The 24,383-nt window shown below is 48.4% G+C and overlaps 2 protein-coding genes across 7 annotated transcripts in view; one reads left to right on the top strand and one right to left on the bottom strand.

Annotated features, from left to right (window-relative positions):
* smarcd3b (SWI/SNF related BAF chromatin remodeling complex subunit D3b) overlaps positions 1 to 16,884 on the top strand; it is a 31,873-nt gene extending 14,989 nt beyond the window's left edge. For 2 of the 6 annotated variants that reach the window (XM_030348828.1, XM_030348826.1), the window contains exons 3-14: positions 2,664 to 2,753; positions 4,698 to 4,740; positions 5,270 to 5,392; positions 6,030 to 6,155; positions 7,285 to 7,380; positions 9,350 to 9,451; positions 9,952 to 10,113; positions 10,788 to 10,885; positions 12,045 to 12,180; positions 12,484 to 12,606; positions 12,953 to 13,054; positions 14,407 to 16,884. In XM_030348828.1, the coding sequence (XP_030204688.1) occupies positions 2,664 to 2,753; positions 4,698 to 4,740; positions 5,270 to 5,392; positions 6,030 to 6,155; positions 7,285 to 7,380; positions 9,350 to 9,451; positions 9,952 to 10,113; positions 10,788 to 10,885; positions 12,045 to 12,180; positions 12,484 to 12,606; positions 12,953 to 13,054; positions 14,407 to 14,460 (1,255 nt within the window). In that variant the 3' untranslated portion in view covers positions 14,461 to 16,884. The remainder of the gene's footprint in view (positions 1 to 2,663; positions 2,754 to 4,697; positions 4,741 to 5,269; positions 5,393 to 6,029; positions 6,156 to 7,284; positions 7,381 to 9,349; positions 9,452 to 9,951; positions 10,114 to 10,787; positions 10,886 to 12,044; positions 12,181 to 12,483; positions 12,607 to 12,952; positions 13,055 to 14,406) is intronic. The other 4 variants (XM_030348831.1, XM_030348829.1, XM_030348827.1 and 1 more) reach the window with 3 other exon arrangements.
* A 1,059-nt stretch (positions 16,885 to 17,943) lies between these two features.
* On the bottom strand, positions 17,944 to 24,009 carry chpf2 (chondroitin polymerizing factor 2). Its single transcript, XM_030348795.1, has 4 exons — positions 22,856 to 24,009; positions 21,569 to 22,133; positions 21,033 to 21,215; positions 17,944 to 19,679 (listed from the first exon to the last, which is right to left on the bottom strand). The coding sequence occupies exons 1-4, from the start codon at positions 23,128 to 23,130 to the stop codon at positions 18,411 to 18,413; spliced, it is 2,292 nt and encodes a 763-aa protein (XP_030204655.1). The 5' UTR covers positions 23,131 to 24,009; the 3' UTR covers positions 17,944 to 18,410.
* Between the last annotated feature and the right edge of the window lie 374 nt (positions 24,010 to 24,383).

Below are 24,383 nucleotides of genomic sequence, written 5' to 3'. Positions count from 1 at the left end.
GCATGGGCTAGCCTAACCTTGCAGAAGGAAGCTAACCTTGCACGCACTCCCTCTCCGAACGTGGATGCTGTATAAAGGCCTGACATAAGGTGTAGAGAGACGAGGATGAGTTAGAATGGGCCGTTTCACTGGGAAACGTGTTCGATCAAGATAGAGGGGGGACTGACAGTGGATGTTTAATGACCGATATAACAATGATAGTTTGGGGCATAGAAACTGTATAATTGTCAAACTGAATATGTAAGTCAATGAAACTCTTGCACTTGCAGAAGTTGTGTGTTTCTTCAGCAGAAACGCAGGCCTAGTTGGATGCTTTTGCATAAAACGTTTTAAATAATAATAAAAAGAATGTCTATCCGAGTTTAATCATTATTAAGAGAATTTCCTGTGTAGTTTCATGGATTACATCGTTGGTAACAGAACATCCTGGAGTGTGGTTGGGTGGATTACATCTTTGGTCCACCATTGTAAATCTACAATGCGCTGTTCCGTGGTTTATCACTGGGCAGGATGAATTACTTCTGTGTCTGCCCGTCACATTGTTAAACCGTACCCTTAAAAACGATTCATATTCGTGCATATTCCCAGGATGGGGAGGATCCTAAAGTATGTGATTAATTTTCAGGAATGGATAGTTATGTTGCTGGATTATTTGGAAGAGAGAACACCCCCCTGCCTGGCTGTATTGTATTGTGAAAGAGGAGCTGAAAGTGCTGCGATTCAAATAGATTCGAGAGATAACTGCTCAGGGGAGAAATTAACTGAAGACATGTCTGAAATGACTTGAATGCTACTTGTCACCTGTGCTTTAAATTCCCTATCGCCAGGATAATGAGATTTTTCAAGGAGCAGAGAATTTCATTCTGAAAGAAAAATCTCTGATGTAGTCTTTATTGTAAAAATAATATTTGAGGTCTGCCTGTGTTTGTGGCCGCCCCTCTGCCGGTCAGCTCCACCATTAACTAGCTGATGCCCCTCCCTCGGGCCGTTCTCTTCTTCAAGATGAACAGAGGCCGGGCCACGAATTTGGTTCTCTAGCTAACCAGGCTCTGAGGCTAGCTGTGGCCTGGGTGCCCAGCACCGTGGAGACTCCCCCCTCCGGGCAGGATGTTGAAGCTGTTACTCTGTGGGAGCCAATCTTTGGCTCAGCCCAACATTCTCAACCGGCCTCCCTGATTGGTCCGATTGTTTTGAACATTAGTTTGACTGAAACGGAGGGGAGAAGGAGACGCCAGTTTACATTTCAGATCTACAATGAGTTCTCGGATTCTAGTTAAAAGCAATGTGTTTGTCTAATCGGTTTTGTATATATATGTTTATTTTATGTGTACACATATCTAATGCAGATTTGAATGAAAGCGTATAAACTCTGTGTGTTTGTGTGTGTGTGTGTGTGTGTGTGTGTGTGTGTGTGTGTGTGTGTGTGTGTGTGTGTGTGTGTGTGTGTGTGTGTGTGTGTGTGTGTGTGTGTGTGTCTGTGTGTGCTTGTGTGTTTGTGTGTGAGTGTGTGTGTATGTGTGTGTGTGCTGGCTATCAGTGTGTTTTTGCCAGTGTGTCTGAACAGCCTGACCCTGAATCAGTTGCAGTTACCGCACACCACGTACTCCCTCCTACTACTGTCCTCTACCTCCTCCTCCTCTCTCCTGTACCTCCTCCTCCTCTCTCCTGTACCTCCTCCTCCTCTCTCCTGTACCCCCTCCTCCTCTCTCCTCTACCCCCTCCTCCTCTCTCCTCTACCTCCTCCTCCCCTCTCCTCTACCCCCTCCTCCTCTCTCCTCTACCTCCTCCTCCTCTCTCTTCTACCCCCTCCTCCTCTCTCCTCTACCTCCTCATCCTCTCTCCTCTACCCCCTCCTCCTCTCTCCTCTACCTCCTCCTCCTCTCTCTTCTACCCCCTCCTCTCTCTTCTACCCCCTCCTCCTCTCTCCTGTACCTCCTCCTCCTCTCTCCTGTACCTCCTCCTCCTCTCTCCTCTACCCCCTCCTCCTTTCTCGTCTACCTCCTCCTCGTCTCGCCTGTACCTCCTCCGCCTCTCTCTACTTTGTCGTCTATCTCCTCCTCCTCCTGCTCTGTCTTCTACCTCCTCCAACATCCTCCTCCTCTCTCCTCTACCTCCTCTGTCTACCTCCTTCTCTGGCTTCTCCTCCTTGCCTCTCCTCCTCCTCCTCCTCCTCTCTCTCCTCTTCCTCTTTCATCTACCTCTTCCTCTCTCCTCGGTCCTCTACCTCCTCCTCTGTATCCTCCCCTTCGCTCCTCCTCCTCTTCCTCCGCCTCTCTCTCCTCTTCCCCTCACCGTGGTCCTCTACTTCCTCCTCTCTCCTCTCTCCTAATTGCCTCCCTCCCTCCTCTCGTTTTCCCTTTGGCTCTGTCTTTCATCCTCTTCCAACTTCTCTCCCCTCTTCATCTTATTATGGCCCCTCCTCCTTCTCCTCTTCCTCCTCTTCCTCCATTCGTGTCTGCATCGGCACAACCTGCTCTTGTTTAATAACGTCAACACACATACACACACTAACACAGGCACACACACACACACACACACACACACACACACACACACACATACCCGTGAACACATCAACAAAGTCTGTCTCAGGGCTATGACATCATACTTTTGTCGATGCGACTTTCTAATTGAAACGCCTTCAAATCCTCACCGCTCCCCAGGAAGCCCGTCGGATTCCCGGGAGCCAATGAGATGCCGGCAAGACAGATGGACATGAGAGAGCCCCAATCAGATCCCACGCTCGGATCAAAGTAGGCGTTTCCTCTGCTGCATGTCAGTTCTGAAACACTCTTGACTCTGGTCGTGCGAGTCCTTCACGTTTAAGCCCTAGTCTAACTCCACCACCTAGTTTAACCCCACCTACTAGTGTAACCCCGCCCCTTTTAGTTACACTCCACCCCTCTGCATTTAACTCGACTGTAGTTTAACTCCAACCCCAGTTGAACTCCTCCTCACATTTTAACCCATCCCCTTGTTTAACTCGTCCCCCTAAGATAACCCCACCCCATAGTTTAACTCCGCCTCCCAGTGTGTCTCGGCCCCTCTTAGTTTAAATCCATCCCCTTTTTTACACCCTGCCCCTTTTTCTGTAACCACGCCCCCCACTCCACCCACCACTAGTTTACCCCGTCCCAAACTCACTCCTCCGCCTTGTCTAACTCCGCCCCTTAATGAAACTCCTAGCCACGCCCCCTTCGGTTAACCCCGCCCTCCTGGTGAAACGCTTTCAGTTGTAGCACATGCAGTGCTGCATGCATGGGACTGCGCTGGAGCATGGAATGTCTCTCTTGTGACGCTGCACTAGACCCCCCCCCCCCCCCTCCCCCCCTACCCACCCTGGCCCAAGACAGACCCCCACACACACACAACTGCACCGGCCCTCTGTGATGAGGACCTCTTCCCTCTCGCTCCGGGGGGTTGCAGAGACCCGCGGTCTCCCCTGCATGACCCCACCTCTGGATGACCCCTGACCCCCCCCCCCCCCCCCCCCCCCCCCCCCCCCCCCCCCCCCCCTCTCCTCTCTGCCTGGATCATGTTGGGATGAGCTGGGGTCTACTCTTAGATCTGTAGGACCCTGAGGTCTGTAGACCGTAGGAGACCTTCATCCCGCTGTCAGCTCCCGTCTCTGCTCTGGCTGAACTCACACACAAAAGATGACACTGACTCACACACGCTCTCATATCAACGCACACAAACACTCACAAATGCTCTCACATACACACACCCTCGCACAGGCTCTCACGTGCACACACACGCTCTTACATACACAAACACACACACACCCTCACATTTATACAATGTCCCATGCTCGCACACTCACATACTCACACAGATGCTCACTCACTCACTCACTCACTCACTCACTCACTCACTCACTCACTCACTCACTCACTCACTCACTCACTCACTCACTCACTCACATGTGCATTGACCTCCCACACTGAGCATCATATTTCACCAGCAAACTGTTTCCCATGATGCACTGGTAAGTATGCTGCCTTATGATTTGTAAGTGAGGTAGGAAAGTGGGTCAAATCCCTTCATGTTGAATACCTGGGACTTAATTACCTTACTACCGACGTTCTTTACTATCCCACACACACACACACACACACAACCATTCAGCACTACACACAGACACACACACAAACACACACACATTCAATGCACACACACAAACACAGACACATTCAATACTATCACACACATAAACACACACACACACAAACATTCAATACTATCACCCCCACACACCCCCACAGTGTGTGTGTGTGTGTGTGTGTGTGTGTGTGTGTGTGTGTGTGTGTGTGTGTGTGTGTGTGTGTGTGTGTGTGTGTGTGTGTGTATTTGTGTGCGTGTGCCTGTGTGTTAGTGCATCAGATTTTAGCACTTTTTGGCATAGTGCAGCCACTCACTTCAATTCAACACACACACACACACACCAGGATGCTGGGACCTGGATGTCGCCCAGATGGCTTGGGTTCTCGTCTGTCAGTCACCATAGTAACCTGCTCACGTCTCCTCCCCCTCCTCTCTCCATCTCCCTCTCTCTTCTCTTTATCTCCCTCTCTTACCTCTCCTCTCTTTATTTCCTCTTATCTCGGTCCTATCTCCTTTCCATCTCCTCTTTCTCTAACTCTCCCTCCCCTCTCTCCTCTCCTCTCATCTCCCTTCCTTTTCCACTCTCTCCTCAGTGCCAAGAGAAGGAAAATGGCGGACAAGATTCTTCCACAGAGGGTGAGGCCCAGATACCCTTGTTCTTCTGTCTGTCTGTGTTGTGGTCAGGGTTTGGAGATAGGAGCGGTCTGAGGTATTTAAAAGGTCAAGATAAAGGGGTGTAGATAAGGCTTCAGGATAGGGTGAAGCAGCAGAGCTGAACCAATCCTATGCAGGGTTCTGTGAACCATGTAGAACAAATAGATTCCCTCGGGTGCTCTGATGACACGGAGTCACTGACACTGTTTGTGGGGGATTGTGTGAAGGGCAGATGGATCAATACCTTATTGATCCTTTATTGATCACAGGTTTTCCGGCAGCGTACCAAATCACAGGACATAGGAGAAGAGATAAAACGTGTAATCTATAGTTGAGGAAATTACGTTATGGAAGTGCTGCACAACCTAGTGTCTAATAAAGCGATCCGCTGATCGGAACTAGACAAATAGGGTTTGTCATGTATAATACTTACTATTTGTTTTAAAACTGCTGCTTTAGATGTGAACCATAAGCGTGACTGGGTCCCGTTTACCCCCCCTCCCCTGTCCAGATCCGTGAGCTGGTCCCGGAGTCGCAGGCCTACATGGACCTGCTGGCCTTCGAGAGGAAGCTGGACCAGACCATCATGAGGAAGAGGGTGGACATCCAGGAGGCGCTGAAGAGACCCATGAAGGTAAGAGGATCCCCACGTCGCACAACACTCCTTCCTCCTCGCTTCTCCTCTTCCTCAGTGCTAGCTGCTCCTCTTCTCAGCTCCTCCCCTCCTCATCCTCCTAAATCTACTCTTACTACTCTTTAAGTCTCCCTCCATCCTGCTCCTTCTTTTTAACAGTAAGCAGTTAAAGTGCAGGAACGCGTGTACATTGTCATTCAATGTTTTACACTGTGAACTGTGTTTCAAGCTGGTATGTGGTTTGTGTGCGTGCGTGTGTGTGTGTGTGCGCCTGGGTATGCGTGCATGTTTTGTGCGTATCTGTTTGTCATTTGTTTGTCCTGTCATGTGTGTTTTTATATTCATACATGTTTATATATTGATGTGTGTTATGTTACTATGTTTGTGTGTGTGTCTGTTTATGTGTGTTTGTGCGTTTGTGTTTATGTGTGTGTGTGTGTGTGTGTTTATATGTGTGTGTGTGTGTGTGTGTGTGTGTGTGTGTGTGTGTGTGTGTGTGTGTGTGTGTGTGTGTGTGTGTGCGCGTGTGTGTGTGTGTGTGTGTGTGTGCGCGTGTGTGTGTGTGTGTGTGTGTGTGTGTGTGTGTGTGTATGTGTGTGTGTGTGTGTGTGCGTGTGTGTGTGTACCATTGTGTCAGCAGCAGAAGCGGAAATTGCGTCTATACATCTCCAACACCTTCAACCCAGCTAAACCCGACGCCGACGACTCCGACGGCAGCATTGCATCATGGGAGCTGCGGGTGGAGGGAAAGCTACTGGACGACGTGAGTATGGCTGGGATTGGGACTGTGTCAATATTCAAGTCAACTTTATTAGTACAGGCCTTCATCACAGTGATAGTCTCAAAGGATTTGACAGGCCCAAATCTTAGGGAACCCCCTAATCCTAAAGCCTCAGAAGGACCTAAAGGGGAACCGCTCAGACCCAGAGGGGAGTCGCCCTAATCCTACTCCCTCCAGGGAGTAGGATTAGAATCCTACTCCATCCTACACACTCCCTCATTGGCCGACATGATGCTAGCACAAACAAGCAGAGCAAAGGATAAATACAGTTCACGTTGTTCAAACTGTATGGATCAGTTATCCGTTACAAATCATTCATGAACGTGAGCGTGTGGGTTTATTTGACAGTTAAAGAGTGATCATGGTCTTTATTCTAGCCAGTGGTCTTTAGTTTATGGTGTTGTTGGAGCCGTTCATCTCAGTCCATTACTCTTAGAGAATGAACCAAGAAAATACATTCCCGTACGCTCCAAAGTAGTGCAAGATAACGAGCTAGCATAACATTCCAGCAGGAGGTTGTATCTTCAGACAGAGGTCACTGGTAATGAGCGTTTGAGAGTTTGTTTAGATAACTGCGGGATGAGGTCAAAAGATCAGAACTCTGATGATCCCCTGAATTCTATGGCCCATGTTAAACTCCATGCCAAGATACACGCTAAGCTACATACTAGGCTACACGCTAGTCTCTGTGCTAAACTACACGCTAGGTTCTCATGTTCTCAGCGTTCCAGCGCTCCTCCTTTCCATGGCGGTTAGAAACTTGCCGGATCTACCGCACCACAATTATTCCTGATGGAGCCTGAGAACGTGGAGCTGGTAGCTGGTGATCTCACCCTGGCCTGTGGTCTCTGCTGCTTGGTCCTAAAGACCTCCACACATGGGTCTTTGTTTGAGGAACACATGGCATGTGGATTATGGCACATATCCTGTGTCCGTCTGCGTGTGTGTGTCTGTGTGTGTGTGTGTGTGTGTGTGTGTGTGTGTGTGTGTGTGTGTGTGTATGTGTGTGTGTGTGTGTCTGTGTGTGTGTGTGTGTGTGTGTGTATGTCAAGGGGCCTACATGTATTTACGTTAAAGTTGACTTTGACCTCTTTCTCTCTCTGTTCGCCAGCCAGGGAAGTTGAAGAGGAAGTTCTCGTCGTTCTTCAAGAGTCTGGTCATCGAGCTGGACAAGGACCTATACGGACCTGACAACCACCTGGTCGAGGTGAGACCCCGCCCTCCCCCATTCTCAACGACCAATCGGGACTCAAAGTCGGTTTGGGTCGCCACCAGACGACACATGGAGCACTCCCGACAACTCTCGGAGAGTTGAGAGTTGGAGGACGGGGTTGACTCCCACGGAGGACACGCTGACATCGTCTTCCGGTGCCCTGAGATGACGAGGTTCCAGGACCCCTGGTCTGGGGAGAGGGTTAGGTTAGGGTTCACGGAGAGGCCTCACAGCGCCGTGTTTAGCAGGGCCCTTAGGCCTGCGCCAACGCGTGGGAAAAACCCCTGCTATCCCAGACGACCTCATCGTCTGGGGTCTGCTGATGAATGCTCTGGACGGAGAGAAGGCGCGGCTGGCTCGTCTGACAGCCGGACGAGTGCCCCAGTCCTGTTGAACCATTTTAGAGCGCAAATATTTACTAAATATATGAGACAGAGTGCTTTCTCATATGGTATCAGTATATTTAAACACATTGGAGAAGGCATATTCCTTCGACTTCTCGTCATACATATTTGCAGACCGTTTACGACAGCGCATCTCGAGACTTTGTCTCAAGCTTGTTGCTCTGACGTTTGCGACCGTTTTGAAACCAAGTTCTCAAACTTGGGAAAGCCTCCTTGCCTTCTCACGTGTCTCTGTGTTCCCAGGACGTCTGAAGACTTGGGTCCTCAAGAGGGCGTGCAGCGTTTCATTATCTGCGGTTCAAATATAGAATCCAACAGATCTCCTGTCGCCCCGCGGGAGCGATAAACACTGCAGGGCTTTCCTTTAGTCGTCGGCCTCCGCTAAACGCTTAAAGCTGACGTGTGACACCACCAGGTGTGAGTGTGATTAGCCGCTACAAGCCAAAAATCGCCCTCCTCCGACATATCAAGTGGGTTGGTCCACGTAGATGTATGACGGATAGATGTATGACTGGCAATTAATCTAGTGAGACTCGTTATTTGGTACAAGAAAAGGCTATTCTATACCATGGAGGAGCCAGCGTTGAGATTCGTGCTCCAGGCTTTTGATGAACAGTATTGGGGGTTGGGGGGCGAGGGGCCGGTAAGTCAGACCGCGTCGATCGTATATGTTCCCTCTTTCTTCCGCAGTCAGAATGCTTTGTGTCGAGCTGTCTCAGCCATTATTACAATTGGAGCAGCGGGTACCCCGGCGACGGAGGAAAACATCTGGAGATTTAGCAGGAAGCGCGAGGCAAATGGGGATAGACTGACTTTGGGAATCCAGCCAGCGTGTCCTCCAGCGTTAGAGAGTCGTCAGCACTGGAGTGGTACAGGCCGGGCTGGGTTTATCTAAATACCCAGACTCAAACAAAGGGCCCATTGCTGCTGGCCGTGTTTGTACAGCTTGATATAGGGCCGTCACTCGATAAACACTTTGGGTTTTCAGACGTTTCTCCGCTGAGTGTGTGTGTGTGTGTGTGTGTGTGTGTGTGTGTGTGTGTGTGTGTGTGTGTGTGTGTGTGTTTGCCTGCTTGTGCGTTTATCTGTGTGAGTGGAATGGAAAACTTGTGTTATCTTGATCTGTAGGAGCAGTAGATATGGAAGCCAGACGAGGGTTCCCGTACCGCTAGAGATGTGATATACACGGCATTCCCGAGCTACACCGTTAAACTACTGTTACAGTATCCAACATTACCGTAAACACCGTTAATCGCGGTTGTACCATCGATTAACATTAACTACAGTTCTGTGGGTGAAGACCATGCATGATGTCCGGTCATATATGTAACATCACTTAGCTGAAAGGTACCGGGTTCGATCCCCAACGTCCTCAGACTACCTATAGTCATCATGAACACGATGACCCCCGACTCAGACCCGCTCCTTGACGACATGTAATAAATGCTAAATAAGTGGGTCGGGGGTTGGGGTAGCTGCCAGAAGTGTGCCCCTGGGGTCGTGACCCTCTGACCTTGTGTGACCTTCTGACCCCCGCGACCCCTCTCTGTTGGTCCCAGTGGCACCGCACCGCCACCACCCAGGAGACGGACGGCTTCCAGGTGAAGCGGCCGGGGGACGTGAGCGTCCGCTGCACCCTGCTGCTCATGCTGGACTACCAGGTGAGGGCGCCAGAGAGGCACCCAGAGCCAGGCAGACTCGGTGCCTGGCCCACACACACACACACACACACACAACCTCACATACCACCTCCCACACACTCTCACACACACACAAAGACGCACACGCGGCCTCACATGCCACCAAAACCTTGCACACACTCTCAAACAAACACACACACACACACACACACATACAAACACACACACACACACATACAAACACACACAACCTTACATACCACCGAAACCTCGCACACACCCTCACCCACGCGCACCAACGGGTGCGCGTGGGTGAGGGTGTGTGTGAGGTTTTGGTGGTGAGGTTGTGTGCGCGTGTGTGTGGTGTGTGTGCCTTTGAAAGAGACGACCAAACGCCTTTAACACAAGAAATGAACCACCCATCCACAACAACAGAACCCCACAGAACATAGCATACACATACACCTAAACCCACCAAGGAACCATTGCAGTCGTTGATGGATCTCCCCACCTGTCCGCAGCCCCCCCAGTTCAAACTGGACCCCCGGCTGGCCCGGCTGCTGGGCATCCACACCCAGACGCGCTCCTGCATCATCCAGGCACTGTGGCAGTACGTTAAGACCAACAAGCTGCAGGACTCCCACGACAAGGAGTACATCAACTGTGACAAGTACTTCCAGCAGGTACACCCTGCTGCTCTCTTTAAGCGTGTTTAACTCTTGGGTTTATTCTGCTGCCATTTACTGTGAGAGACACAGTGACCAGAGGGAGACACCAGATGTGTCTGTTGGGTGTGTCTCCGCCTTGCATGTTATTTAACTACAATAAACATATCAACAGTACAGTACAGAGACAGGTCCTTAAGGAGCAGGTAGGGGTTAGACAGTACAGAGACAGGTCATTAAGGAGCAGGTAGGGGTTAGACAGTACAGAGACAGGTCATTAAGGAGCAGGTAGGGGTTAGACAGTACAGAGACAGGTCATTAAGGAGCAGGAAGGGGTTAGACAGTACAGAGACAGGTCATTAAGGAGCAGGTAGGGGTTAGACAGTACAGAGACAGGTCATTAAGGAGCAGGTAGGGGTTAGACAGTACAGAGACAGGTCATTAAGGAGCAGGTAGGGGTTAGACAGTACAGAGACAGGTCATTAAGGAGCCGGTAGGGGTTAGACAGTACAGAGACAGGTCATTAAGGAACAGGTAGGGGTTAGACAGTACAGAGACAGGTCATTAAGGAACAGGTAGGGGTTAGACAGTACAGAGACAGGTCATTAAGGAGCAGGTAGGGGTTGGACAGTGCAGAGACATGTCGTTAAGGAGCAGGTCGGGGTCTAACAGACGTCCTCCTCCTGCTCCAGATCTTCGACTGTCCGCGTCTCAAGTTCTCAGAGATCCCCCAGCGGCTCACCAACCTGCTGCTGCCCCCGGACCCCATCGTCATCAACCACGTCATCAGGTAACCATGGCAACGCACCCTGTGTTACACCTGGACGGGACATTCAGGCGGTGCAGCAAAAAGTACAGGCCTGTGATAGATATGACAAAAAGAAAAATATACATACGAGTAAGATCCAATTTTTTTATAAATATTGAAAATATATGATTTCAGACAATATGAGTATCAGTGCAAAGAATGGTTGAAAGACGGTTAAGATAAATATTATTTACACTCTAGGCTACATTATTGAAACCATACATCGTTGACTGTTATTCTACTTAATTTAAGAATGCTAGATTCTGATTGGCTGGGAGGGGTGCATTAATCCGGCATATTGCCCGCTGACTTGTTGGTTCTACTTGCTGCTGACTGAGCACAGTAGATCAATACGCCGCTTGTATCGTTTTCTATCACATACATTTCAAACATGAGGTCCATTGTAAAAATAAACCTTGTTTAAAAAAAGTTTCTAAAATGTGTCGGAAATCTATCAGAGGGTCAGTCGATACATCGTTTTGCAAGCGAGATACAATGTAACAACTACGTTATTAAACTAGTGATCAGTTGCAGCCTTGTGTGGTTGCTATAGAAACGAGTTACCTACAGCTGAGCTAACGTTATTCACCGTAGTTCTAAAGGGAACTACTTTTCGAGGGAGATGAACTTAAAGAGTATACATTTAATAAGCATGCAATACGAATAAGAAAAATGCTAATTATTAAAGTATTTGAATTGTTTTATTATGTTGGCCGGCGAGAAGTAGAATAAACACAATAATCCCCTCAAGGCAGGGCAATAAACAGTTTGATATGCCCGGCTCGTGGAAGGTAAGCCGTCCACGAGCCGGGCCTATCAAACTGTTTATTGCCCTGCCTTGAGGGGATTATTCCTTACTTGTACCTGTGCCAGTAGTAAATGCTTGAGATAGTGCTGGATATGCTACTATTGAATCACTATTTGCATTCCCATGGCAACCCATCAAGTCATCCCACTCACACTCTTTGGTGGGATGTTGATTATTCAAGGCAGTAGCGTGTGAACAGTGGTTTTAAGAGAGCAGTGTTAAGCAGTTCTCCTTCAGCACGTCCACAATGTGTGTCCAGCCCTCAAAGGGGTGAGTCAGCTCAGGCTGTGTTGATTGGTTAGGTTTCTAAAGCCCCGCCCCCTCCCTCTCCAGCGTGGATCCCAACGACCAGAAGAAGACGGCGTGCTACGACATCGACGTGGAGGTGGAGGATCCCCTGAAGAGCCAGATGAGCAGCTTCCTGCTCTCCACGGCCAATCAGCAGGAGATCGCCTCCCTGGACAACAAGGTCAGAGACACGCCCCTGTGCCACCATATTGTGGTCTTACACTGAGTTAGATAGTGACATGCCCATTATCAGCCATTGTTTTTGCTGAACCATTCTGTTCACCGCGCGGTTGTCTGTGTAAACGACAAGGAAAAAGAAAAAGGATGTTCATCTTCAGTTCAGGGTGTTTACCTCCTCATTGGCATGACTGATCAGATATAAGAGGGAGTGTGTTTGCTAGAGTCTGTGAGGGTGTGTGTGAGCTGATTCAGTCCTTGGGGCTCCATTAGATGATCTGACCTTGATGTCCTGCTGTGTGTTCAGATCCATGAGACCATCGAGTCCATCAACCAGCTGAAGATCCAGAGAGACTTCATGCTGAGCTTCTCCAGAGACCCCAAGGGGTACATCCAGGACTGGCTGCAGTCCCAGAGCAGAGACCTAAAGGTACAGACACACGCACGCACGCACGCACGCACTCACGGAGACACGTTTACCCGTTCACACGCACACCTGCACGCACACTAAAATACACACAACCTTCAAACCACAGTATATACTATTCTACAGTATAATATATACCGATACTCACTACACATGTAGCACAGGGTCCACTACTCTTGAAAAATCCATTAGATTAACATTATTGTTAACAATATTAAATAAACAATTGTATTATTTTAATTAATTTATGATTTTAGTTTCCAATCACTTGTTAAACCTGCTGCTGTAGTACCACTATGCAACACTAGGGGCACTAGCGTAACTCTGAGTGTGTTGTGGTGGCCTGCAGCTGATGACTGACGTGGTGGGCAACCCCGAGGAAGAGAGGAGGGCCGAGTTCTACCACGAGCCCTGGTCCCAAGAGGCCGTCAGCCGCTACTTCTACTGCAAGGTAACCTGTCCTGGCGGAGGAGAGGGGAGGAGCCTGCCAATCAGCGCTCCCAGTGCAACGGATGTTGAGTTATTATATATGAGATGGGTTGGGTTTATGTGTTAGCCCCACCCACTTTCTATTACTGCTACCCAAGTATGGTTACCAGACTTTACAATTACTATGATTGGGGGCGAGTAGACCTCTTATCAGCCTAGATAGGTTGTTTATGGGTGCTGCCATAACACATTTGAACGAGGTTAGGGAAGGTGTAGTGGCTACTGTTTTGGCCAAGCTTCCCCAGGTTAAAGAGGAAAAGTTGAGAGTGATATAACATCTACATGCGGTCATTAGCAGACACTTTGATCCAAAGCCACGCACTCGTGAGGCTGACAACAGTCTATGCATACAAACTAAACTATAAGAAGCAAAGAATGTTATAGTTTAACTCTACAGCAGAAGGAGATGTTATAGTTTAACTGTAGCAGCAGAGAGATTTTATAGTTTAACTCTACAGCAGTAGAGATGTTATAGGTTAACTTTAGCAGTAGATAGATGTTATAGTTGAACAGTTCAGCCGTAAACATGTTATAGTTTAACTGTACAGCAGTACACATGTTATAGTTTAGCTGTACAGTAGTAAAGATATGTTATAGTTTAACTGTACAGCAGTAGAGATTTTATAGTTTAACTGTACAGCAGTACACATGTTATAGTTTAGCTGTACAGTAGTAAAGATATGTTATAGTTTAACTGTACAGCAGTAGAGATTTTATAGTTTAACTGTACAGCAGTAGACATGTTATAGTTTAACTGTAGAAGTATAGACATGTTATAGTTTAACTGTACAGCAGTTGAGATGTTATTATTTAACTGTACAGCAGTAGACATGTTATAGTTTAGCTGTACAGTAGTATAGAGATGTTATAGTTGAACTTTACAGCAGTAGAGATGTTTTAGTTAAACTAGTAGTAGAGAGATGTTATAGTTAAACTGTAGTAGTAGAGAGATGTTATAGTTTAGCTGAACGGTAGTATAGAGATGTTATAGTTGAACTGTACAGCAGTAGACACGTTATAGTTTAGCTGTACAGTAGTATAGAGATGTGATAGTTGAACTGTACAGCAGTATAGAGATGTGATAGTTGAACTGTACAGCAGTATAGAGATGTGATAGTTGAACTGTACAGCAGTATAGAGATGTGATAGTTGAACTGTACAGCAGTATAGAGATGTGATAGTTGAACTGTACAGCAGTATAGAGATGTGATAGTTGAACTGTACAGCAGTATAGAGATGTGATAGTTGAAGTGTAGCAGTAGAGAGAGGATGTGTTGGGGCTGAAGGATGGTGTTGTGGATTCTCCTCTTCTAGATCCAGCAGAGGAGGCAGGAGCTGGAGCAGGCCCTGGCAGTACGCAACACCTAACCGCCCTCACTACCGGGGCCGTGTGTGTGTGTGTGTGTGTGTGTGTTTGTGTGTGCGTGTGCGTGCATGTGTGGAAGGTGGTTCTCCATATTGTGATGTCATCATCGCGTGACGATCCTCCTCCACTTTACATCATCGGACATCAACTTCTGATTCGGATCCCGGGAGCACGTTCCACAGAGGCGATAGATGGGATGTGTCTACGGAAAGTCGTCCTCGGTGCGTTGGCATAGCAACACATCGCAGGGAAATGACAGCGTACATGAGTTTTTAAACATATTGAATGATAAGGGGATGGGGTGTGTGCGTGTGTGTGAGTGTTTGTTCTAGTTAGAGGTGAGCTTTTTGGAGTGTGAACTACATGAATTACACCAGCAGAATGAGAAGAAGTTGAGAAATCCTTTTTTTTTTGTGGTAATCTAAATGATTTTAAAAAGCAGTTGGGGGATGTTCAGTATCTAGACTGATGTGCTTATTGGCTAATTCAATTGTCAACTCCAAACAGTATTTTCACTATCCAGACCTTTCGACAGCAGCACTGCTGATACACGTCACAATTGCCCCCACCGTGCTGTGATATTCAAATTATATGAATTATTGGAAAATTTGGATCATAAATGTTTCTGTAAAACAAAATGGATAGCTGTCGGAAAGTTGAACGAAGCTTGTAAAAACAAAAAAAAAACAGTTTGGCATTATGATAGCAGGACATTTAAGAGTGATAATTAGGTTTTTATGAAGTTACTGACTGCCTATTTATGATGTTATACTTAAAGAATTAAAGATGTCTCAAATGTTTCACCAAAGGTTCAAAATATAAGCAGTATTCGCTGTCTTACACGGAAGATGAAGGAGCTAAAGACCAGAACCGCTAGTACATGCAGTATTTTACAGTACTACTTGGAGTACCGAGTGTTTGTGTGTGTGTGTGACTTTTACTGCATGCGGAAATAATATCGTGTTTTTCTAAACACCTGAGTAGTAGCAGGCACACTTTCTGAAAAATACTGCAGGCGCTGAGTTCTGCTGCTTTGGGACGCAGTTTATAGTTTGTAATACAAAGTCTCACGGACTGTTAAAAAAAAACGGAAGGGAAAGATGAAGACTTTTTTAATAAGAGATGTGAATGTAAATATTTTTTTTTTCTTAAGACAGCTAACTGTACAGTATATGCCTGTTTGTTTGTGTCATTGTTTGGAGGTCTTGGCCTCGTATTGCAGTACGGCGGCTCTAAATACGTAGAAAAGGAACTTTAGCGTTCCACTGTGTGCTGTGGAGCCTAGTCTAACATGAGAAAAGACTGAATACTTTTCAAATGTAACGGGGAAGAACAAGTAACCAAAACACTTTAAATCAAACGCAAGAAACAGCAGCCTCTCTGGTGAAACACAGGTTATTACAAGCGGTTTTGAATTGGCTCAAATCAATAATTGTGACTGATGCAATAGCAGAGTTTCACCAGAGGGGCTTCTGTTGAGGAGGTTCGATTTACCTGTTGGGTTGCTCATTAACTTTATTTTGGTCTCCATGGAAACTCACTAGTTTAGCAGTTAATCTGCACCTTTCTCCATTTATTTTATTCATGTTTCACTGTCACCGTTTCTCAGCCAACAGACTCTCTTTGCACTGTGCTGTAGATTTCCGTCATGGGGGGGAACTTTCCACCCGGCATAAACAAGAGTGATGGGATAACTCACGATGACCTATGCATGCTTTGTGTATATTAATGAATACATTTGAAGCAGTACGTGTACATATGTTACGCTGGTTTAGCCGTTTACGTGATGAGAAGTCAATTCATAGCACACTCATGTAAAAAAAAAAATGCCTTCTGGAAAGTTTGCCAAAAATGATAATGCTCTACCAGCAATTTACTGTAGGTGTGATTTTCAGAAGTGTTTTCGTTAATAGAACAGTACTCTAATTATGTTAACTGCACTCACTAGAGAAGCAGAAAGTCGTTTAAAGCATCTTATGTACCTCAGTACTTAGTGTCTGGTAAAAAAAACAAAACATATTTTTTGTAAGGCCGTTTATCATCACTGTCGTCACAACGGCGTCACTGGTCCGCTGGCTCCCTCTTGTGCAGGAATTTGGAAACTGCAACTTGCTTCTCATTCAGAAATAATGTGGGGTGGCTGACAGCATCCTACCACCCGTGTGAGAGTTTCCTCTAATAAGGCGTTGATTCACGTTCAAAGGTCTGTTGCGTTTAGCAAACGTCTGTCAACTGCATGTGTTTTCTAGGTCTCTATCCCTGTTTACACTGTCACACCCGTGGTACACCAACACAAATAATTACTGTGTCGAGATTTTAAATAAACGAAAATGGTTTGCAGATGATGTTACAACAAAAAAAGGGAAATTTTGACTGTGACCGCCTGGATGTAAATAAAGAAGTGATGCCAAAGTTTGTAAATGCCATACATTCTGAAATGTCTTTTTTTTTTTAATAAGCTAAAATGTCTTGTCCACAACTAGGCTTTGCTCGGAACGCTAATGAAAGCATGAGGATCTCGTAGACTCTGCCCCCTATGTACGAGTGAGGTTTTACGTAGGGCGGAAAGTGTGTAGAGTCAGGTCCAGGTCACTATGGAAACCATGCCGTAAACGCTGACACCAGACTGGACCAGACCCCCACATATTGCGATGCAACATTTGGAGGATGTAGACATGTTGAACATCCCAAGGTCACGCTTAACATGCTAAAACAAATCAGTTTTCTTCTTTCAACATGATTTTTCACACACTCATGCTATGCTACCTTAGCGCTCCCATGTTAACGGTGAGAGTACACCCCTTATAAATACACCCTGTGTATAGTAGCTCCTAGCCCCTCTGCCTCAATCCGGGGGGAGAGGGCTTGTGAAAGGGTCTCATTCAGCTCTGAGCTCCACCTTCCACCGCCTTGAAGGTAGAGGGCAGCGCCTCCCTCCCTCCCTCCCCTGCCTCAGGGGTGGGTGGAGAACTCTCAGGAGCAGGGCAGCAGAGGAGTGACCTAATAAGAGAGAGGGGCGGGGGGGTGTAGTTGGTTGGGAACAAACTGTACGAAGATACAGGGCACGGCCGTGAAAACATATGCAGAAACTAGAGGGAGAGGAACAGTCACCTGTTGGAGATGACTGTTCATCTTCAACAGTCACTCTGTGCGCGTGGCTGACCGTGTTACCTTATTATATCTGTAGGAATGGGGTCTCGAGGGAAGTGTCGTAGATCTGACCTTTAGGTGATTCAGGTGTCACATGACATCCAGTGATAATCAAGTTATCTCACCGTCTTCTGCCTTGTGCTCTGGGAATTAAACAAATGACTGAACAAAATGAAGGGGTTTACATGATAGTTAATAATTCAAAGGCCTTAACCAGATTAGGATCGGTTTTATCAACCTCCATGTAAAAGGTACTGAATGTCTCGTGTAGACTGATGGGATCTGAAGGAAATGACAGACAGAAGGAATGAAGGGGACGTTTGTGAACACGGACATAATGTCAAATGGTCTTTAATACTTTAGGAGCAGAAACACTGAACCAGAACACTGTCATCCTGCTGAGCTTACAGTTGGGGTTAACATTCTTTAATAGAAAGTATGGCTCAATTTGTTTCTGTCCATGGTCCTCAACCGTAGAAAAAATAACATTATGTGACATTATGTGCTGTTTATTATTAACAGCACATACTTCAATAGCCAGTCTGTCTTCCAGTAGAAGCCGGCGGCCATATGAGCAGCCAGCTAGCCGCCCCAGGCCTGGACGGGAAGGGACATCGTGAAGATCTGGACAACATTGCGATAGCGACGGGGGGGGGAGTACCACCCCTCCACCATATTGCCCACGTTTCCTGAGAGCAAGGCACCAAAGTGACCGTAGGAAAGCAGTTTCATTGTTATGTTCTCTCTCCTCGGCAGTGTTCAACGGCATCCACCCCCCCAGCATGCGGGGGGGGAGGCGTGTCTAGGTGCTGTTGGCCTGCTCCTGCTCGAACAACGCCATGGAGAGGTGCGAGCGTGACGCCAGCCCCTCCAGGTTGCTGAGCACGCAGCGGTGGTAGATGTCCTCGCTGAAGCGTGGGTTGCACGCGCGCCGCACGTACTTCTGCACCAGCGCCGGCTCCACGGCGCGGAACACGTGCAGGCCCGAGTAGCGCACGAAGATGTCGTACACGTCCATGCTCTCCAGCAGCTCCTCGTTGTCCAGGATGTCGGCGGCCATCTTGGTGCGGGCGGTCATGTAGTCGGCGTTGTAGAAGCACGCCTCGTCGAACACCTGCCGGTCGAAGTGTCCGTCGCGCAGCGGGTCGAAGGCGAAGGCCGACGAGGACTGCGGCTGCTCGCGCGACGCCACCGAAGGGCTGAACTCCTGGAAGTGGACGGGGAAGAACACCTGCCAGCTGCTGATGGCGTTCATGCGGCAGCGGTTGAGGAAGTCGCCGTTGATCTCGGTCCAGGGGCCCGCCAGGAAGAACAGCGTGTCCACGGGGTGCTTCTTGGAGATGATGTCCATGAGCTTGACCTGCGACGGCACCTCCGTCTTCACGCTGATCCACGGGATCTTCACGTCGCCGTAGCGCTTCTCCACCTCGCTGATCATGGCCTTGAGGCCGGCGAACACGTCCGTCTGGCTGACGCGCTGCGCGTCGAACGGGTCGTAGATGAACAGGAAGGTGAGCAGCACGTTGTCACGCGTGTCCAGCGTGTTGGTGACGTACGTGTCCAGGAAGTTGCCCACGTAGTCCTGCTCCGGCGCCGTGACGGGCAGGATGACCTGCACGCGCGTGGCCTCCGTCACGTAGGGCATGGGGATGATCTCGATGGAGCTGAGGGGCCTCAGCAGGTTGACCCGGCGGCCCAGCACCTGGCTGTGGCCCTTCTGGGTGTAGGCCTCCAGCACCAGGTCCAGCACGTACTCCATGCCCCGCGTGGGGTCGAAGCGCCGGTAGCCGTTGAGCAGGCGCCGCTTGCGGAAGCGCAGCTGGGGCTGGTAGCGGGCGTTGAGGCGCTCCACCGCCATCTCCAGCACGGCGCTAACGTCGGCCCGGTCGGCGCCCCGCAGCTCGCACTTGGGGGCGCTCTCCAGGCACGAGTACACGTGGTCCTCGGTGAAGTACTCCCAGTTGATGACCTCGAAGCGCGTCTTGGGCTTGAAGGGCGCGGTGATGCCGATGGGCCACGTGGTTCCCGCCTTCCCCTCCGGAGTCAGGTGGCTCAGGTTGTTGATCTGCATCTGTTAGTGAACCGTCAATAGAAATGAATACATGTGGAAGGAACGAGTGGAACTCTACTGTTAGTTGCTCGTGGGAGGATTCCATGACAGTAAAATACAATAATTGAATGCTCGTCACTCATTTGATCCTAAGTATTTGTCTAAGATGTATACTTGATTTTTCTGACCTAAAGCTAAAATTGTAGCCACTGGACCTTTATATCACACTATAACAGCAGATTTAAGTAGAGTTCTGGTAACAGAGGGCGAGGAATTCAGGGCGTGATATGAGGTAGTGGAAAGGCAAACATCCCGTGCAGAATGAACACTCCTTCCCGGCTCAGCTCTGGGTGACATGTCTAAACATTAGACCTGCTAGGCATGTCTGCTGGGATCCCCTCCAGCCACGACGGAGGAGTTCAGATGATGTGACATAATGTCTGGCTGACTGCCTGCCTGCCTGACTGACTGTCTGCCTGTCCGTCTGTCTGTCTGTCTGTCTGTCCGTGCGTAGGTATTTAAACAGGTATAACTCAATTAACGGAAGATGTCAGTAATTTGGAGTACCTTCATTTAGGCTGTTTTCATTCAATGATGACAATGATATATATAAGATATATAATAATAGTTCCTTGAATTGCTGTTTAATTTCATCATTTCTGTTAGACTGTGTACCCCACAGTCTATGGTCCCTACACAGACAAGAGGCTAGGTTAGTATCCGGGGCTGGGTTAGTACGGTCTAGGCTAGGTCACTAAGCGTTAGACTCGGATAGTCAAGGGAAGGGTAAGCTAGTGAGGTCTAGGCCACGCTAGGCTAGTCAGGGATAGGCCAGGTTAGTGAGGTCTTGGCTATCCTAGGCTAGGCTAGTCAGAGCAAGGCTATATGCTAGGCTAGGCTAGCCAGAAAGAGTCATCTTATCTTATTTGAACACCCTTTCACTCTTTATAACACACACACACATTACCCCAACCTGCCTGAGGGATCAATAAAGTCTTATCTTATCTCAACAGCAATAAAGGACAAATACACTAAACCTAATCTGATTAGGGGAGGAAGTTCACTGGCTGGGGGGTTTGACTCCCAGGCCAGGGCCCGATACCCCAACCCTACCTGCTCCATAATGACCTCTCTGTAGTCTAACCCCGACCTGCCCCTGAATGACCTGTCTCTGTACTGTCTAACCCCTACCTGCTCCATAATGACCTCTCTGTAGTCTAACCCTGACCTGCCCCTGAATGACCTGTCTCTGTACTGTCTAACCCCTACCTGCTCCGTAATGACCTGTCTCTGTACTCACAGTGATAAAAGCGACTGCTCCATAACGTTGACTCACAGAGTCAGTGTGACCATAGAACCAGTGCTGCTGCCCACCTGAAGCTGCTCTATCTGCTGGTAGGTCCACTCCAGCTCCATCTGGCTGAAGCGCTTGTGGAGGCGGTACATGAGGCTGGGCTCTGACACCGGGTGGACCGCCAGGGCGTTTCGGAACTGGGGGCTGTCCTCTCGCTCCGGGTCGGCGTTCTTACCCAGCTCAAAGTACTGGTAGCGCATCTCCTGGAGAGGGGGGGGGGGGGGGGGGGGGGACACAGGGGAGCGATGGAGGTCAGCCTTGACGGCTCTGCAGCCCAGCCAGCCACAAGCGTAGCAACAGAGCTAATCTGCTGTTTTCACTGCTGTACTAACCATGTAAGGACAAGTAAAGCTCTGATTGTTTTTTCACTATGGCAGTTTTCTGTTTTATACAGCTAGATAGATCATGTTTGTGTTTGTGTTCAGGTGTGTGTGTTTTCAGGTGTCTGTGTGTGTGTATGTGTATATTTGTGTATGTGCAATGGCCTGGGTGTGTTTAGGTTTAAATGTATGTGTGTTTGTGTGAGTTAAGGTTTGCATGTGTGTTTGTGCTCTACCTGGTACACCTCCAGGCAGGTGAGGCCCAGGTAGTCGATGATGCACCTCCCCAGCCACTCGTCCGGTCGGACGCTCAGGATGTCGTTGCGGCAGGTGTCCAGGTGCGGCTGCAGCTTGCCCAGCAGGCTTTGCGACAGCAGGTACCCGTAGCCGCCGTGGCAGTAGCGCGCCTTCTCCTCGCCGCCGATGAACTCCTCGGCGCGGCCCAGGTAGAGGTCCCGCCCCGAGCTCAGGTGGCCCACCAGCTGGGCCAGGCGGTCGGCCTGCAGGTAGGTGTCGTCCTGGGCCAGCAGGAACCAGTCGTACTCGTTGCCGTGGTGACGGTGAAGGTGGCGCACCGTCTCGTACATCAGCCAAACGGGCCGGTCGTCGCCATGCGCGACGACGGTCATGCCGTGCGGCAGCTTGGCGCTCCTCAGGCCAGTGAAGAAGAAGGTGCGATGGAAGCGGTGCGCCACGGTGCGGTTCACCGCCACCGCCAGCGTGTTGAGGGTGGCGCGCGACGTCAGCACCCCCACCAGGAGGTGCTCCCTGATGCCCAGCTCTGAGTGGATGTAGCGGGTCCTGGGGGGGGTCGAGAGAGGGGAAGGGAGAGGTTAATGAGGGACCGACAGAGAGTGTAGGTTAAAAGAGAGAGGGTGAGAGGAAAGAGAGACAGGGATAAAGATAGAGTGACAGAGATAATATAAAAGAGAAGGTAACCTTCTTAATATTGCTCTGTTGTAAGAAAGCAGGGTGGCTGGGCTATTAGGGAAAGTGACGTGAATAATTTGTGTAGGCCTACACGGTTTTAAAACCATTTAACAAGGAGGATCTTTAAATCCTTGCATTGAACAGTCTGCTCCGGCCAGTAAGCTACTTAAAGGCACCCCCAGACTCAGCAGGAGGTGAAGGACATCTTGTGCATTCAGAAACTCAGCAATGTTCAAAAACGTCCAATAGCCCTACCGTCATAACGTTTTGTATTGGTTCCTTTATGCTACATTTAGCAAGGGGTTAGCCAGGATATGTGATGATGGTGCTAAATGATTATCAAATATTTGCGATTGCTACAAATTGTCATGTAGGATACTGTATTTTATGGGGACCACACAATATTCACAATGGTTCTGGTAACACAAGAAACAACCGTCACAAGTGTGTCACAAAAGTACACAAAGTACTAATTCCTCCATACTTCAGTTGTGTAATAAGTTACCATATGAAGCAGAATTCTCGATCCTTTGCTTTTGAACAAGTTCTACCTCTAACAGCTAAACCGTTTACAGGAAGTATTTTGAGCTCACCGTAGGACTTTCTTGTGCGGTTTGTTGGGGTCCTTATGGTAGGGCACTATCCGGGGCGTGAAGTCCTCATTCCCGGCGCCGTCCCGAGAGTCGGCCCGATCTCCTCTGTGTCCTCCGACGAAAAGTCCCACGTTGCCAAGCTCTTCCCCACAGGAGTCATCCGCGTCTCCCTGGGTCCAGGAGACCATGAGCAGACTCAGGCTACACCCCAATGACAGTCCGAGGATGAGGGGTAGAGCGGGCCGGAACACGGCCAGGAGGGACGATAGTCTCATACCGACGGGCTAATGAGGAGCTTTTCCACTGGCTAGGTGTGAACAGAGATCACACACACCCTGCAGTAACTACTACCTCTATTCACGCTTCCTACACGGAGACATTGTTCCTAACATCATTAACCTATACTATAAAACACAAATATGGTTGTTATATCGTGGTTATTGGTTTGTCAGTATGATTAGTGAGACGGAACAGAAGCAGTGGTTGATACTGTCACGTCAATACAACGTTTGATCATTATTACAACGCAATTCACTTTAAAATTGCTTTACAATGGTCTATGTGACACATTGAATGATGCGCTGTCCCGATTTGATACGTGTCTATGTCGTAACTACAACGTTACAACGGAATAGAAACACGAATTCGTGTAATGCAGTGTTGGCTAACAACTCGTAAAATGTTTTTTATTCTCATTGTGCTACGAAGTGCCACCTACGCTACTCGGATAGCTTGTTACTGCTACTGTATTCAGATATACTTTAACAGTCAGCTAGCCTGGGCTAAAAGTTTACATCTCTGTGTACACACTGCCATGGCTCGTCTCGGAACGATGTGTATCTTCGTAAAGGACCTTGTAAAAACACGTATAATCCACAAGGTGTACACAAGTACTGCTGAGGGAGTTGTGCTGGCGACCTCACGTCGTTATCCGTCTTCTCCGGTGTCTTTAGGGAACCTCAGCAGCACGCAAAATCACATGAGTCTCTGTGAGTTGTGTTTCAGGTCCTCCATTTTATCCGCTTCGTAACGTCCTTAAAACCGACATCACCTCCGCAACGTTTTAATAAAGGAGACGTGTTGCCTTTCCTTTCCATCCGTCTGCGGCTTGCACCACCAACTGTCCCCGCTAGGTTGTCTGTGCGTGCGCGTGCGTGTGTGCGTGTGCGTGTGTGTTTATATGTGTGTTTGAGTCTACTGGAAATCCACCGTCAGACACGTCACCAGACCTCACACCGGGGGGCTCTGTCTAGCATTATAAATAAACCTCTATTAATCGGCCGACGAATGAAGTGGGTGCCCAATAAGAGGCGGTTAACAGTGTACAAAAATGGCAACGTAGCAGATTTTTCACAAGTTATTTCTGAACCCAATTCAGCATCAATAAAGTGTATCAATCTAAACCTCCAAATTATATTATGCTTTCATCTGAAATGTATTAATATATTCCAATCGAACATGGTTCCGCAATATATGATCTTCTTTATTCACCACTATCCATCTATGTTACATTACATTAATTCATACA

This window comes from Gadus morhua, chromosome 23 (genome assembly GCF_902167405.1).
Source record: "Gadus morhua chromosome 23, gadMor3.0, whole genome shotgun sequence".
Classification (NCBI taxonomy): domain Eukaryota; kingdom Metazoa; phylum Chordata; class Actinopteri; order Gadiformes; family Gadidae; genus Gadus; species Gadus morhua.
The sequence above is the reverse complement of the archived record's forward strand: the minus strand, read 5'-3'. Positions and strand labels throughout refer to the sequence as shown.